Here is a 12,807-nt window from a genome sequence, read left to right on the forward strand (position 1 = left end):
TACAAACTCTGGAATGGCCGCGTTTGGAGTATTGCGTACAGTTCTGGTCACCGCATTATAGGAAGAATGTGAAAGCTTTGGGAAGGGTGCAGAGGGGATTTATTAGGGTGTTGCCTGGTATGGAGGGAAGGTCTTATGAGGAAAGATGGAGTGTCTTGAGACTGTTTTCATTAGAAAGAAGAAGGTTGAGAGGTGCCTTAATCAAGTTGTATAAGACAGAGGGTGAGATAGGGTGGACAGTGAGAGCCTTTTTCCCTCGGATGGCTATGGTTAGCATGAGGGTCCATAGCTTTAAATTGAGGGGTGATAGATATAGGACAGATGTAAGAGGTAGTTTCTATACTCAAAAGTAGTAGGGGCAAGGAATGGACTGCCTGCAATAGTAATGGACTTGCCAACTTTTAGGGCATTTAAATGGTCATTCCATAGACATATGGATGAAAATGGAATAGTGCAGGTTAGATGGGCTTCAGATTGGTTTCACAGGTCGGTGCAACATCAAGGGCTGAAGGATCTGTACTACACTCTAATGTTCTATGTTCTAAATGAAAAGAGATTGCAAGACTTGGTGATACGAGGCATCTAGCAGTCCTGCCAATGAAGTACAAAGTTAGTATACAGGTACAGCAATTAATTCTGAAGGCAAATAGTGTGTTTTTTTTAACAAGAGGAACTCAATATAAAAAGAAAATTTTACTGCAGCTGTACAGGCATTGGAGAGACCACACCTGGAGTACGGAGTACAGTTTTGCTTTTCTCATTTGAAAAGCACAGATGATGGAGCTTTCCCATTTTCATTTGAAGTTATTCAGTGAGTGAGATTCATAGTGACTAGTCCACCATGGCTTAGAGCGAATTTTCTCATGCAATGATCCCATCTTTCTCATTAATTTTTTCTAAAGACCAATTGCATAATTAGTCATGGGACATGGGCGTCACTGGCTGGGCTGGAATTTATTGCTCATCCCTGGTTGCCCTCGAAAATGGTGGTGAGCTGCCTGCTTGAACCGCTGCAGTCTTATGCTATATGTAGACTCGTAACACCATGAGGAAAGCAGTTCCAGTATTTTGACCAAGGAGATAGAGAAGGAATGGCAATGCAATTCCAAAAAGGATTGTGAGTGCTTTGAAGAGAATCTTGCAAGTAATGGTGTTCTCACATATCTGTTGCCTTTGTCCTCCTTGATGGAAGTGGTCATGGCTTTGGAAGGAACTGTCCAAGGATCCTTAGTGAATTTCTGCAGTGCATCTGATAGTACATACTACAGCTACTGAGCATCAATTGTGGAGAGAGTGGATGTTTGCGGATGTGGTGTCAATCTAGCAGGCTTCTGTTGTTGCAGCTGCAGTCATCGGAGGATATATTCCATCATATTGTGAACTTGTGCGTTGTAGATGGTGGACGGGCTTTGAGAGTCAGCAGGGAAGTTACTTGCTGCAATATTCCTAGCCACTGCTCGGCTCTCTGTACACACATGGCTAATTCAGTACAGTTTTTGGTCAATGGTTATGCCCAGGATGTTGATAATTTAGTGATAATAAGATCATTGAATGACATGGAGATGGTTAGATGGTCTCTTACCGGAGATGGTCATTCTTTGGTATTTGTATGGCATGCTTTTGGGTACTTCACAGGAACTGCACAGCCAGAGGTGGAAATGCTCATCACTACCAGCACCTTCCTCTTTTCACACCCTTCGAAGCACAGTTGAAAGCCAACTACGAACCACTTCAGAAGCATGTAAGCCAGTAATTGGGCCTTATAGTTGACTGCTTTTACCCAACACATGACCTAGGGGAAAGGAAAATCACTTCCTTCTTCACAAACAGGCACCTTGAGATGCAGGTGGAGTCAAGATACAGAAGACACCAGTCTTTTATCCAACTGACTGCCATAGGAGGCCATGCCATCAGACACACAAAGATTGTCGCCCAGGTCAGAGCTGTGCCCCAAGTGAAAAGAGAATCCCAGCATTACAGAAAGAGCAAAAACAGAAATTGCTTGAGAAACTCAGCCACTCTCGCAGCATCTATGGAGGGAAAGCAGAATGAATGCTTTGAGTCCAGTGACTCTTCATCAGATGATCTCAGTCTCTCAATCCAGGGTTAGGGATCCTACCAATGCACCACAAGAGAGCTCCATCACTAATATTAACCTATTTTTCTATACAATTTGTTTAGAGATATTAGTACACACAGGTGAGACTTGAACTCAGGCTTCTGTTCCAGAGACAGGGATATGACCACTGCACCACATCTCTAATGTTAAATGTAGGTATTGAAAGTGGGACCACCTAAAGATATCAAACATATAATCAAAGGGTAGCAAGACATTTATTCGATAACACAAAGGTTGAGGAATTTAAAAATAAGATTCACATGTTCTTTGCATAAAATACAGACTTCTTGCCTTGTAGCTAAGGAAATCTGAAACAATTAAAAGTAGTCAAATCCAGGTCATTCATCCTTGAAACAGCTTCTGATTAGATTAACTCCGACATCGTAGTCACTGCTATGCATGCTGCCTTGGTTGACCCTCCTGATCAATGTCCTGAACCTCAGTCTCATCTTCATCCTCAGAAGATTCCTGTTAACTCATTTTATTTGCAACCAGAGCATCATCCTTTTGTCTGCTCTAGTTATGAAGGGTACAAAGTTCAGGTCACCCTTTGTGGGTTGTGCTATAAGGCACTGTAAGAACAGTCAAGACATCAAAGCCTCATCTTGAGGAGACCTGTGGTCAAAGTGTAACTAATATAACACCTTTGTTCTGAGTTTCGTAAAATGCAATACTTGAAGGAGGCACCCCTTGTTTCTCATTAGCCATCTCTGCATGACCTAGCAATTATGGGAAAGATGCAGGAACCTCGAGAAAGTAAGAGTTGTGACTCCACCTGTAACAGGCATGGGAAGGGGTATATGAAGGGGTTTTCTCTCTGGAGAAAATGGCATCAGGAAAAATCCTGGATCCATTAATACTTTGAAGACTGGACATCAAATAGATCCTTACTTGTTCCTTAAACAAGCTGCTGACATAAAACCTGTGAGCAGCTGTGACTTTGACAGCCACAGAGATGACATTGCCACTCAGTTGTTGAGTGAAAGTCTTCCTCCAGTAAATGACTTAGTTCAGAGATTATAGGACAGGAAGTATCCTTTCCACAGTTAAAGAAAATGAGTGAGGCACGTAGATTGTGGTATAATCATTCTCCTTCATGGACTTTCACCTACTGTACTTGATGAAGTTGTAATTGCTGTCTCTTTTTATGTTGTCTTGGAGGCACCAAAATCACAGCCTCCAGAAATAGCATTCTCCATGTGAGATTTGTCTGTAGGTAATCTGTGGGAAATGTCAGGAAGGCAATACCTTGTAATTCGAGGAACACCTTAACCCCCATATTATAATAATGAAGCGTCATATCATACCCTCACCAAGTGTGGCATGGAGGCTCCTCAAATTCATTGTCATGACTCCTTCAGGACCTCTGAGTTATTATTGGATACTCTCATATGTTATACAACAAAATTTTCATCTTATACAATTCTGCCAGTCAGCCATCATGATAGTCTCTTCTCCACATCACAAGCCAAGCCTACGGACATTTGAGAGAGAAGCTGGTAGCTATGAAGCCTGTTTTCTAGTCCTTGCTTTAGAATGTGATTATGAAATGGGAACTTCATGTGCATTTTTAAGTGCCTTATTTTCATTATATTTGCTTAGCTAGAATAGCAATTAGTGCAAGAAATGTAACACTCATGATTGCATGAGGCTGTAGGTTTAAATATGCATTCTTGGACAATGCTGATAAAGTGCACATTGAAGTCAGATGGCCGGCTTTAATGAATCAGAGGAGATATAATTACTGCAATTGTTCAGAGGTGCAGTCTGATTTCCAGGAGTTTTATTTTTTACCCCCGAAGGTTAAAAAAAGTAATTTAGTCCACCCACTTTAAATGAAGGGACAGCCATTGTGTGTAGCTATGGCTCAAATAAACTTCAATCAAAATGGCAATGTTAAACTTTATATCAGTGTAAATCACTTGCAGATTCCAAGTGATGCGCAATTCTATCCCATCCTTCATATTTCCTTTTGTGTTCCTGCCCCTGGGCCCCAACAACTTTGCATTTTCTTTGCTTACTGAGTCCCTTTACATACCAATAACATCCAAACTTTACCTTCCAAGCACTGACTTTGAAAATTCCTATGCCCTTGGTAATGCTATACTCTCCCAATGTTACTATTCCTTTTTTTAAAAATTCATTCATGCAATGTGGGTATCATTGGCTAGGCCAGCAATTCTTCCCCACCCAGAAGACATTGCTGAGGTGTGGAGTCTCAGATAGTCATCATTAGACACTTAACCCAGAGTTTTACGGAATTCAAATTCCACAATCTGTCATGATGGGATTCAATTCTAGATCCCTGGATTAAATTGGCTTGTGATAACACCACCAGGCCATTCCCTTTCCTGTTTGAACCACTCCTTCCAGAGCTCCCAGTCTTTTCCTTTTCATTACGAGCTTCCACCTACTATCTACAATTTACTCCAGTTATCACCAGCCGCTCAGCAACATAGTACAATAAAGTCCATCCTCAGACTGGAGTTGCCCCCTTTTCCCAAGACCCTCAGGAATGCTCTCTGACCGTTATGAGTGAAAAAAAAAGCTATGTTCATGAGATAAGTGTCTCCCAGTGCATAACATGAAAAGGCTTGCAAGTCATAGGTATCCTTGAGCTCTAAAGTAAAGTAAAGTTTTGAAGGGCTGAAATGGTATCTGAGTTGGTCCAAAGGCAGGCTTAATGATGCAGTTAGGTTGGTGGTTTGCTAATAATGACTTGCGTGGATAAGTTGGTTGCTGTCTGCAGTGGCTGTCATAGCATGTATATTTCCTGTAAGAGTCGCCAAGTAGCAACAGAAGGCAGGACGCGCCCTTCCCTAAGGGATCAGTTCTGACCATTTATACCTATAGATATCAGCTCAAATGAGAATAGATTGGAATTCACATTGTCAAGTACTTTGCTGGTATGAATCAGCTATGCCCTTATTTAGCCCACTCAGGCTGACAGAACCCATTAATTAACTATTTTGATGATATGCAAGTGGTATAGATTTGTGCTGGTTAAAGATTATATATTATAGTTACCAACTCACTGAAAAAGTCACAACAGGTAGATAAGTGTCAAGGATGTCAGGGTTTAAGGCTTTAACCCCAATGTAGAGTTTAAAGCTTTCAGGAATTTTTCCAGCACCAATCACTGGATTTTGATCAAGGACAGCAATCATCTTACACTATGTGAGTTGCCATGCTAAATTGCCCATAGTGTTTGGCGAAGGGGTAAACGTAGGGGAATGGGTCTGGGTGGGTTGCGCTTCGGCGGGTCGGTGTGGACTTGTTGGGCCGAAGGGCCTGTTTCCACACTAAGCAATCTAATCTAATCTAATCTAATCTAAAACAGAGATCAATTGAAGTGTCCATACTTTGAGACCTGTGGCATACAAATAGTTGTAACACCAATAACAAAAAGGCAACACGTTGGAAGTCCTCAGTTAGCAATCTTTATTCATGATTACTAGTCATTCTCTAAGCATATCTACATGAACAATACAAGGTTTTGAAACTCTTGATCCATTAAGTAAAGCAACTGAATGGTCTATTATCAATCTTCCAGCTCAACTATGACTATTAAACACAATTACTGCAGTGTAAAACAATAAATAAAAGGTCTAATGAAGAGGCTAGGTAGGGATGGTGATGGAGCTAAACAAATAAGATTTGTCATGTTATGCCTGAAGACCCAATCCAGAGTCTATTGTATCTTACCTTCATTCTGTCCTTTCCTTTTTTTTTGTTCTTCTTTGCAGTCTCTTTTGCCTTCACCATTCTTCTTCTGATTGTCGTTATGAACTCCTTCGTAAGTGGAGAATATTGACTGTGTTTCACTGGATGAATCACTCCATCCAGAATAGCCTACAATTAGAAAGAATGCATTGCTCTAATGGTTCTTTGCTAAGGAAAGGTAAACAACAATTTGTATTTACATATGGCATTTGTAAAAATCCAAAAGGACCTTCAGATACCACTTTTTTTTATATAGGGTGGCACAGTGGTTAGCACTGCTGCCTCACAGCGCCAGAGACCCGGGTTCAATTCCCACCTCAGGCGACTGACTGTGTGGAGTTTGCACATTCTCCCTGTGTCTGCGTGGGTTTCCTCCGGGTGCTCCAGTTTCCTCCCACAGTCCAAAGATGTGCAGGTCAGGTGAATTGGCCATGCTAAATTGTCCGTAGTGTTAGGTAAGGGGTAAATGTAAGCATATGAGTGGTTTGCGCTTTGGCGGGTCGGTATGGACTTGTTGGCCCGAAGGGCCTGTTTCCACACTGTAAAGTAATCTAAACTCTACAAGCTCAAATCAACAGAAATTCTTAAAAATTAAGAAATTTCATTTGGAAGTTGCTCATTTTTCCATTCGTATGTAGGGTTGATAACTGGTTTACAAAATTCACTAATAATTTATTTAATCTCTCACAGATGTGTGTTCTTTATAAATCTACATTACTGCATCTGAAAACAGTTTACAGAACACTTTAAGAAGCCTACTAGCTATCTATTGTGCACTCTGACTTACATACCAGTCTGAAAAAAACAGTTTGGAAAAAAGTGAATAAAGGTGCCAACATCCTCAAATTGGTTAAGATATATTTTTGCTAATTCACCATTTTGCTAATTTCTCTCTTCCCATTGTACTACAATGAGTTCAGTGATGCCCTCGAGGGAAGACAACCAAGCCAATCCTACATGTGACTCTAAGTCAGAGTCCCACACTCTACACATAACTCTGGACTCCCTCTGGACAACTAGGTATGGGGAATAAATACTAACAAAAATATTTTAATCCTTCTAATAAAATTTTGTCAAAAAATACATTGTATGTCATTAAGCAATGTGTTCAAACTGTCGAAGGAAGAGGACAAATAAAATCAGAAAGGAGCATTTCTTCAAATTGTTTGTTTTTTCAGAGGCCACTTAGTGGAAGCATTTTGTACTGATGTTATCGTTATTTCTTAAATAATGTTGGTAAATTTCCCTTAAATGATTTCATGTTTAATATTAGATATTACCAGGAGTGATATTTTTCATTATGCAAATTTCAAAAAGGCAAGGAATACCCAAAAATGCCAACATAAGTAATATGTAATATTTACATAAAGCTTCCATGTCATTTTTAGCTGAAATTGGTTACAATTTAAGTCAACCTCTCAATGTTCCAATGTCAGAATTTCCATTCTTGGTTTCAAATTGGTTCATAACGCACTTGTGTCACAAGGTGGTCAAGGGGTCCCATCCTAATGGGTCCAAGGCCCTAAATTCTTCCCACAATGTTCAACCCTCCTAGGTTGCCCTCCCTCCATTGTCACTCAACATCTAGAGTCCACCACGCTACATCCTTACTGACCATCACTCCCCTTCCTCACCACCCTCAAACACCTACAAAGTTCTGAATCACTGCAGTTTATTTCCTCATTGGAATAGAGCACATTTGTAGCCAACATTCAACAAGCATGATCAGTGCATGTAGAGTTGATGGCCTCCGATCGGCTGGCAGTTCTCGGAGCAAAAGCACTTCCTGTTCTGAGGAGCAAAAGTCCCACCGCCAACCAACTATCAGTAAATGACTGGAGGGCAGCTGCTCTTCCCCTGGATAGGCTATTGCTAGCTTGGTTTTACACAGGAGGTCAATTAGGAACCACAGTGTCCTGTATAAATTACCCAAGGACGTTAGCCTGTATCAGAGTTTCCATGAACCACAAGGCATTTCCTACATCAATCCTGTTAATGAGAATAAATGGGAGTCAGAATATATAAATTACTGAACTCCAAAACTGTCAGTATTAACAAATACTGCTTTCCATTTAGTAGCTTCCAATTTCATTTTCCATATGCTCTTGGTTGTGGCTCTCACCAGCTGGGCAAGCATTTATTGCCCATTCCTATTTACTGTTAGGAAGGTGATAGCAAGCTACCTTCTTGAGCCACTGCAGTCCATTTACTTTGGGCAGATGTACAATTCCATTGGGGAGGAGTAGGGACAGGGAGGGGAGTTCCAGGATTTTGATCAAGCAACACTGAAGGGAATGGTGATATTTCCAAGTCAGGAAGGTGAGTGGCTTGAAGAAAAACTTCCAGGTGACAATCTTCCCATGTATCTGCTACCCACGTCCTTTCAAAAATGGTAGTATTCAAGGATTTAGAAGCTGTTGTCTAAGCAGCCTTGGTGAATTTTTGCAATTTATCTTGCAGACGGTATGCAATGCTCCTACTGACTATCAAGATTCCTAGCCTCTGATCTGCCCTTCTAGCTACAGAGTAACATGGCTAATCCAGTTCAACTTCTGGTCAATGGTAACCCCTAAATGTTGATAGTGATGCATTCAGCAATGGCAATGTAATTAAATGTCAAAGATAATGGTTAGAGTTTCCCTCGTTCGAGTTTAGTGGCTGGCATTTGTATGGCATAAATGTCACTTGCCATTTGTCAGCCCAAAGCTGAACATTGCCCAGGCCTTGCTGCATTCAGACATGTACTGATTCATTGTTTGAGGAGTCACGAAAGGTGCTGTACTTTGCACCACAATCAATGAACATCCCTACCTCTGACCTTATGATGGAAGGAAAATTATTGATGAAATAAATGAAGCTGATTGAACCTATGACACCATGGTAGGACACCAATTCCTACAAAAAAAAGTTAAAAGTTTTCAGAAAATATTGCTCTAATTTTGGATTAAATAGACCGAATTTGCCAGACCTGCAGGATAAAAATGGGAGAAATATCCAAGACACAATTATCCAAACACCTACCTTAAATATTCTATCCTCTGAATGCTGTTGTTGGAATGGGGTGAGATCAGCAAAAAGCCCACCCAGCAGCTGCAGGTGGTCAATTAGATCCTTTACTGGGAAAGATTTCAGCATTGAAATTTTCCTGATACCAAGAATGTATCTTGCTAAGGCTCATCATTTAAATGGAGGCAGTCTCCTGGTAGCAGGATAGGGTCCATACAGGCCTCCTCACCATTGACTCGGTAGTAAACCAGGTTGCATTAGCTATACCTACAGGATATCTCTGTTCACACTCATTGCCTGAGGATGTGCATGGAGTGATTGTTAAACTTTATGATGCTGCAAAGTGTACCCATTTGATGTACCCTCTCAGTCTCATGCCTATCTCAACAGTTGCTACCTTTCAGCTGAGCTGCTATACAGACATCAGTGCATCTTCCTCCTTCCAAGTTCACTATTTGGACACAGCTCCTGGAGGCAGCTTCTTAATTGGCTGTTTCCCACCACAGTCTCTTTTGGTGTTCTATCTGGAAGTGACACTGCGAATATTGTAACTGGGATAATCCAGTTCAATGTCCTTGAGAGGAGCATGGTTTTGCTTGTATAGAAAATATGGCTCAGGATAAACTGCCATATAACGTTCTTTAAAATTAAGCATTTCTGCATTCATACTACCCTGCAAGGCATTCATTAAAAGATAAATGGGAAAGGTAACACTACAAATGGATGAGGCAATGATAACCCAAGTCAATGTGTTTGTTGATAGAGTTCCAGTTGGAATTCCATGCTTCTAGGAATTCTCATGCGTGTCTCTGTTTGGATTGTCCTAGGATAGATGTGTTGTCCCAGTTGAGGTGATGTCCTTCCTCATCCGTATGTAAGGATACTAGTGAGGATGGGTCATGTCTTTTGTGGCTAGTTGATGTTTATGTATCCTGATGGCTAGTTTTCTGCTGCCTGGGACAAAACATCCATCCTAAGACAAGCCAAATAGAGTCACACACGAGAATTCCTAGAAGCATGGCATTCCAATTAACTTGGATCCTATTTACCACCCCGAGAAAAAGAACAGGAAATGACATCACCATAGGAAATGGCATCGCTACAGTAAATGGCATCACCAACCCAAGGTAAATCAAACATATAAATAGAAAGCGGCTACAACCACCGGTGCTTGATCCAGAGGATCATTGAAGATGTTACCTAGTATGATGACAAAATGTCTGAAAACAAATCTTCAGGCTCAACGAGCAAATCTATATCCAGAACCTCAACTTGAGCCACAAATCTTCTCAAAACTCGCTTGTCTTACTCCAATTAAGAACTTTAATGAAAGGCCTATCCTTTTCCATAAATATTTTAAAACTAGTAGTCACTAGTCCCAGAATGCTCTTCTACTAACACTTCAATTACTTGCCCTGTCTCAATTCCCGAAAAATGATCAAGTTTTGCTCCTTGTCTAGTAATTATCAATATGTAAATATTAAAATTTCTTGAACATATTTTAAAAATATTTTTATTGAAACATTTTTCTTTATAAAATTAGAAAGTTACAAAAACAGTAAAATATAACTTCGTAACATCAAAAACAGTAAACAACTATACTACTCTACAAACGACATTAAAACTACGCTTATTAAAATCAATAAATAAATAAAGCCGCTCAGCGCAATAGGACCATGGTTCTCAACCTTCAAGAACATCAATTATTAAACTCCGATCTGTTTGAAATTCTTCCTCTCAGCCTTAGGTTTCTCAGACCAAACTATCATGGCTAGACAAAAACCCTCAGCAAAATGGCAGACAGATCTGCTTCCAGGTAATTCAAAAAGGGTTGTCACGTCTTGTAAAAGTTGTCCATTTTCTGGTGCACCATACTTGTAAGAAAGTCTAAAGGAATGTGTTCCATAATTAAATTACACCACCCTGACACACCCAGGTGTTTCTCAGACACCCAGCACATCAGAATGTTCTTCCTCACACAAAATCTAAGGGAGGTAAATTCAGCAGACTCAGGAGCAAAGAGACCGGGTCGACCTTGACTTCGGTCCCCTTTACCCCCCCCCCCATTACTCCTGCCACAGCGCTTCAATATGCGCAGAGACTGTGGCAGGACCACAAACAATGAGTGAGGGTACCTGTATTTATTTTACATTTGGAGCATATCGAAGATGCTTCCTGCTTAAATTTTGTAAGATGATCTGGGCCTAGATAAGCCCTATGAAAAATCTTTAACTGCACAGCATAGGTTTTATTAGATATTGAAATCCTCTTCGCATTCTCACAAATATCTTCCCATGTTTCTGAAGTGATCTCAACTCCTAATTCTCTCTCAGACCTCATTTGACAAATTCTTCAATATCCAAACACTATGGCAGATCCAGTCAATGTTTGGAAAATTAAAATCCTGTACTATTACAAACTTATTATCCTTACAAAAATTTGAGAGCCTCTACATATTTGCTTCTCAATTTCCCTCTGACTATTGAGGGGGCCTATATAATCCCATCAAGGTGATCATCCCTTTCTTATTTCTGAATTCAACTGATATTTTCACAGAATGATCCCTCAGAAATAGCTTTAATTACAGCAGTAATATTTCCCTTAATCAAAAATGCCGCTCCCCCTCTTCTCTTGTCTCTCTTCCCATCCTTACAATAACATCTAAAACCCAGAACATAGAGCTGTCAGTCCTTTTCTTCCCTTCGCCAATGTAAATTTATCTCATTATGGTTTTGGGGATAGAGAGCTTTTCTGCACCTTTTTCCTCATATAGTCAAATTCTAAGTGGACACTAACACTTTTCAGCTCCACTTTACAAACATTGCCCAACCCGTCCATCACCTCTGTTGTTAGACTGCTTGTCTGATATATGTTCCTGAAGAAGTTTAAACTTACTGAACTAAACATTGGCAAGAGAAAAGTCACTGCCTTCAGCATCTTACAAAAAATACATCCTCTCCCTGACTATCCTGTAGGATAAATCAGATCATTCCCAATCTGCATTTCCTATTGACCCCAAGATGAGCTTTGAAGCATTATGTTCACAATAGTGATGGACTCAAAAAAAACAGAGCACAAATTAAGATTAGATTAGATTACATTACATTACTTACTGTGTGAGAACAGATGCTTCGGCCCAACAAATCCACACCGACCCTCCGAAGAGCAACCCACCCAGACTACATTTACCACTTCACCTAACACTACTGGCAATTTAGTACGGCCAATTCACATTACCTGCAAATATTTGGACTGTGGGAGGAAACCCACGCAGACACAGGGAGAACGTGCAAACTCCACACAGACAGTTGCCTGAGGCGGGAATTGAACCCGGGTCTCTGGTGCTATGACGCAGCAGTGCTAACCACTGTGCCACCATGCCACCCCACTAATAAGAACAGAAGTAAAACAAATGTAATTTCACAATTCATTGCCCTTTATATATAAATAAACTTTACCAGAAAAAGCAAGTAGCAAATGATGTAAAACAGATGTAAAATCAAAGCAAACCAAAGAGATTTTCATGGAAGAATAGAGAAAAGTTGAAGGAAATGAGAAGACAGGTGAATAGATTTGAGATTAGAGGTTAATCAAGATCCAGATTTTTGGGATTTTCCTACGCTTAGTCTTTTGGCGATCATTAGCTCAGTAGTTAGATGACTCGGAGTGTAGTGCAGAACAATGCCAATAGTGCAGATTCATCATTATGCTGCTTCATTAGAGGTCATTAGAGGTCATTTCACTTGCTTTAACCCTTATTTTATGCAGGAGTGAAATTCTTCTAGCTGTATAAACACTTATTTCTTTCCAATGAAGATGTCCACAGGTACTTGTGAACTGTGGCTATTTACCAACTCATCTAAAGAATCTTGAGGTCAATTACCTCAGTTTGAGAGATGGCTCAGTTCAGTGTAATGCCAACAACTTGGATTTGTTTCCTTTCAGACTGACAGACTTGG

At 40.4% G+C, this 12,807-nt stretch overlaps 1 protein-coding gene across 3 annotated transcripts in view; it reads right to left on the reverse strand.

Moving 5' to 3' along the window:
* Positions 1-12,807, reverse strand: part of LOC140466938 (uncharacterized) — an 83,984-nt gene that overhangs the window by 24,994 nt on the left and 46,183 nt on the right. For all 3 annotated transcript variants that reach the window (XM_072562804.1, XM_072562803.1, XM_072562805.1), the window contains one exon: positions 5,825-5,971. In XM_072562804.1, the coding sequence (XP_072418905.1) occupies positions 5,825-5,971 (147 nt within the window). The remainder of the gene's footprint in view (positions 1-5,824; positions 5,972-12,807) is intronic.

This window comes from Chiloscyllium punctatum, chromosome 44 (genome assembly GCF_047496795.1).
Source record: "Chiloscyllium punctatum isolate Juve2018m chromosome 44, sChiPun1.3, whole genome shotgun sequence".
In the NCBI taxonomy this organism is placed as follows: domain Eukaryota; kingdom Metazoa; phylum Chordata; class Chondrichthyes; order Orectolobiformes; family Hemiscylliidae; genus Chiloscyllium; species Chiloscyllium punctatum.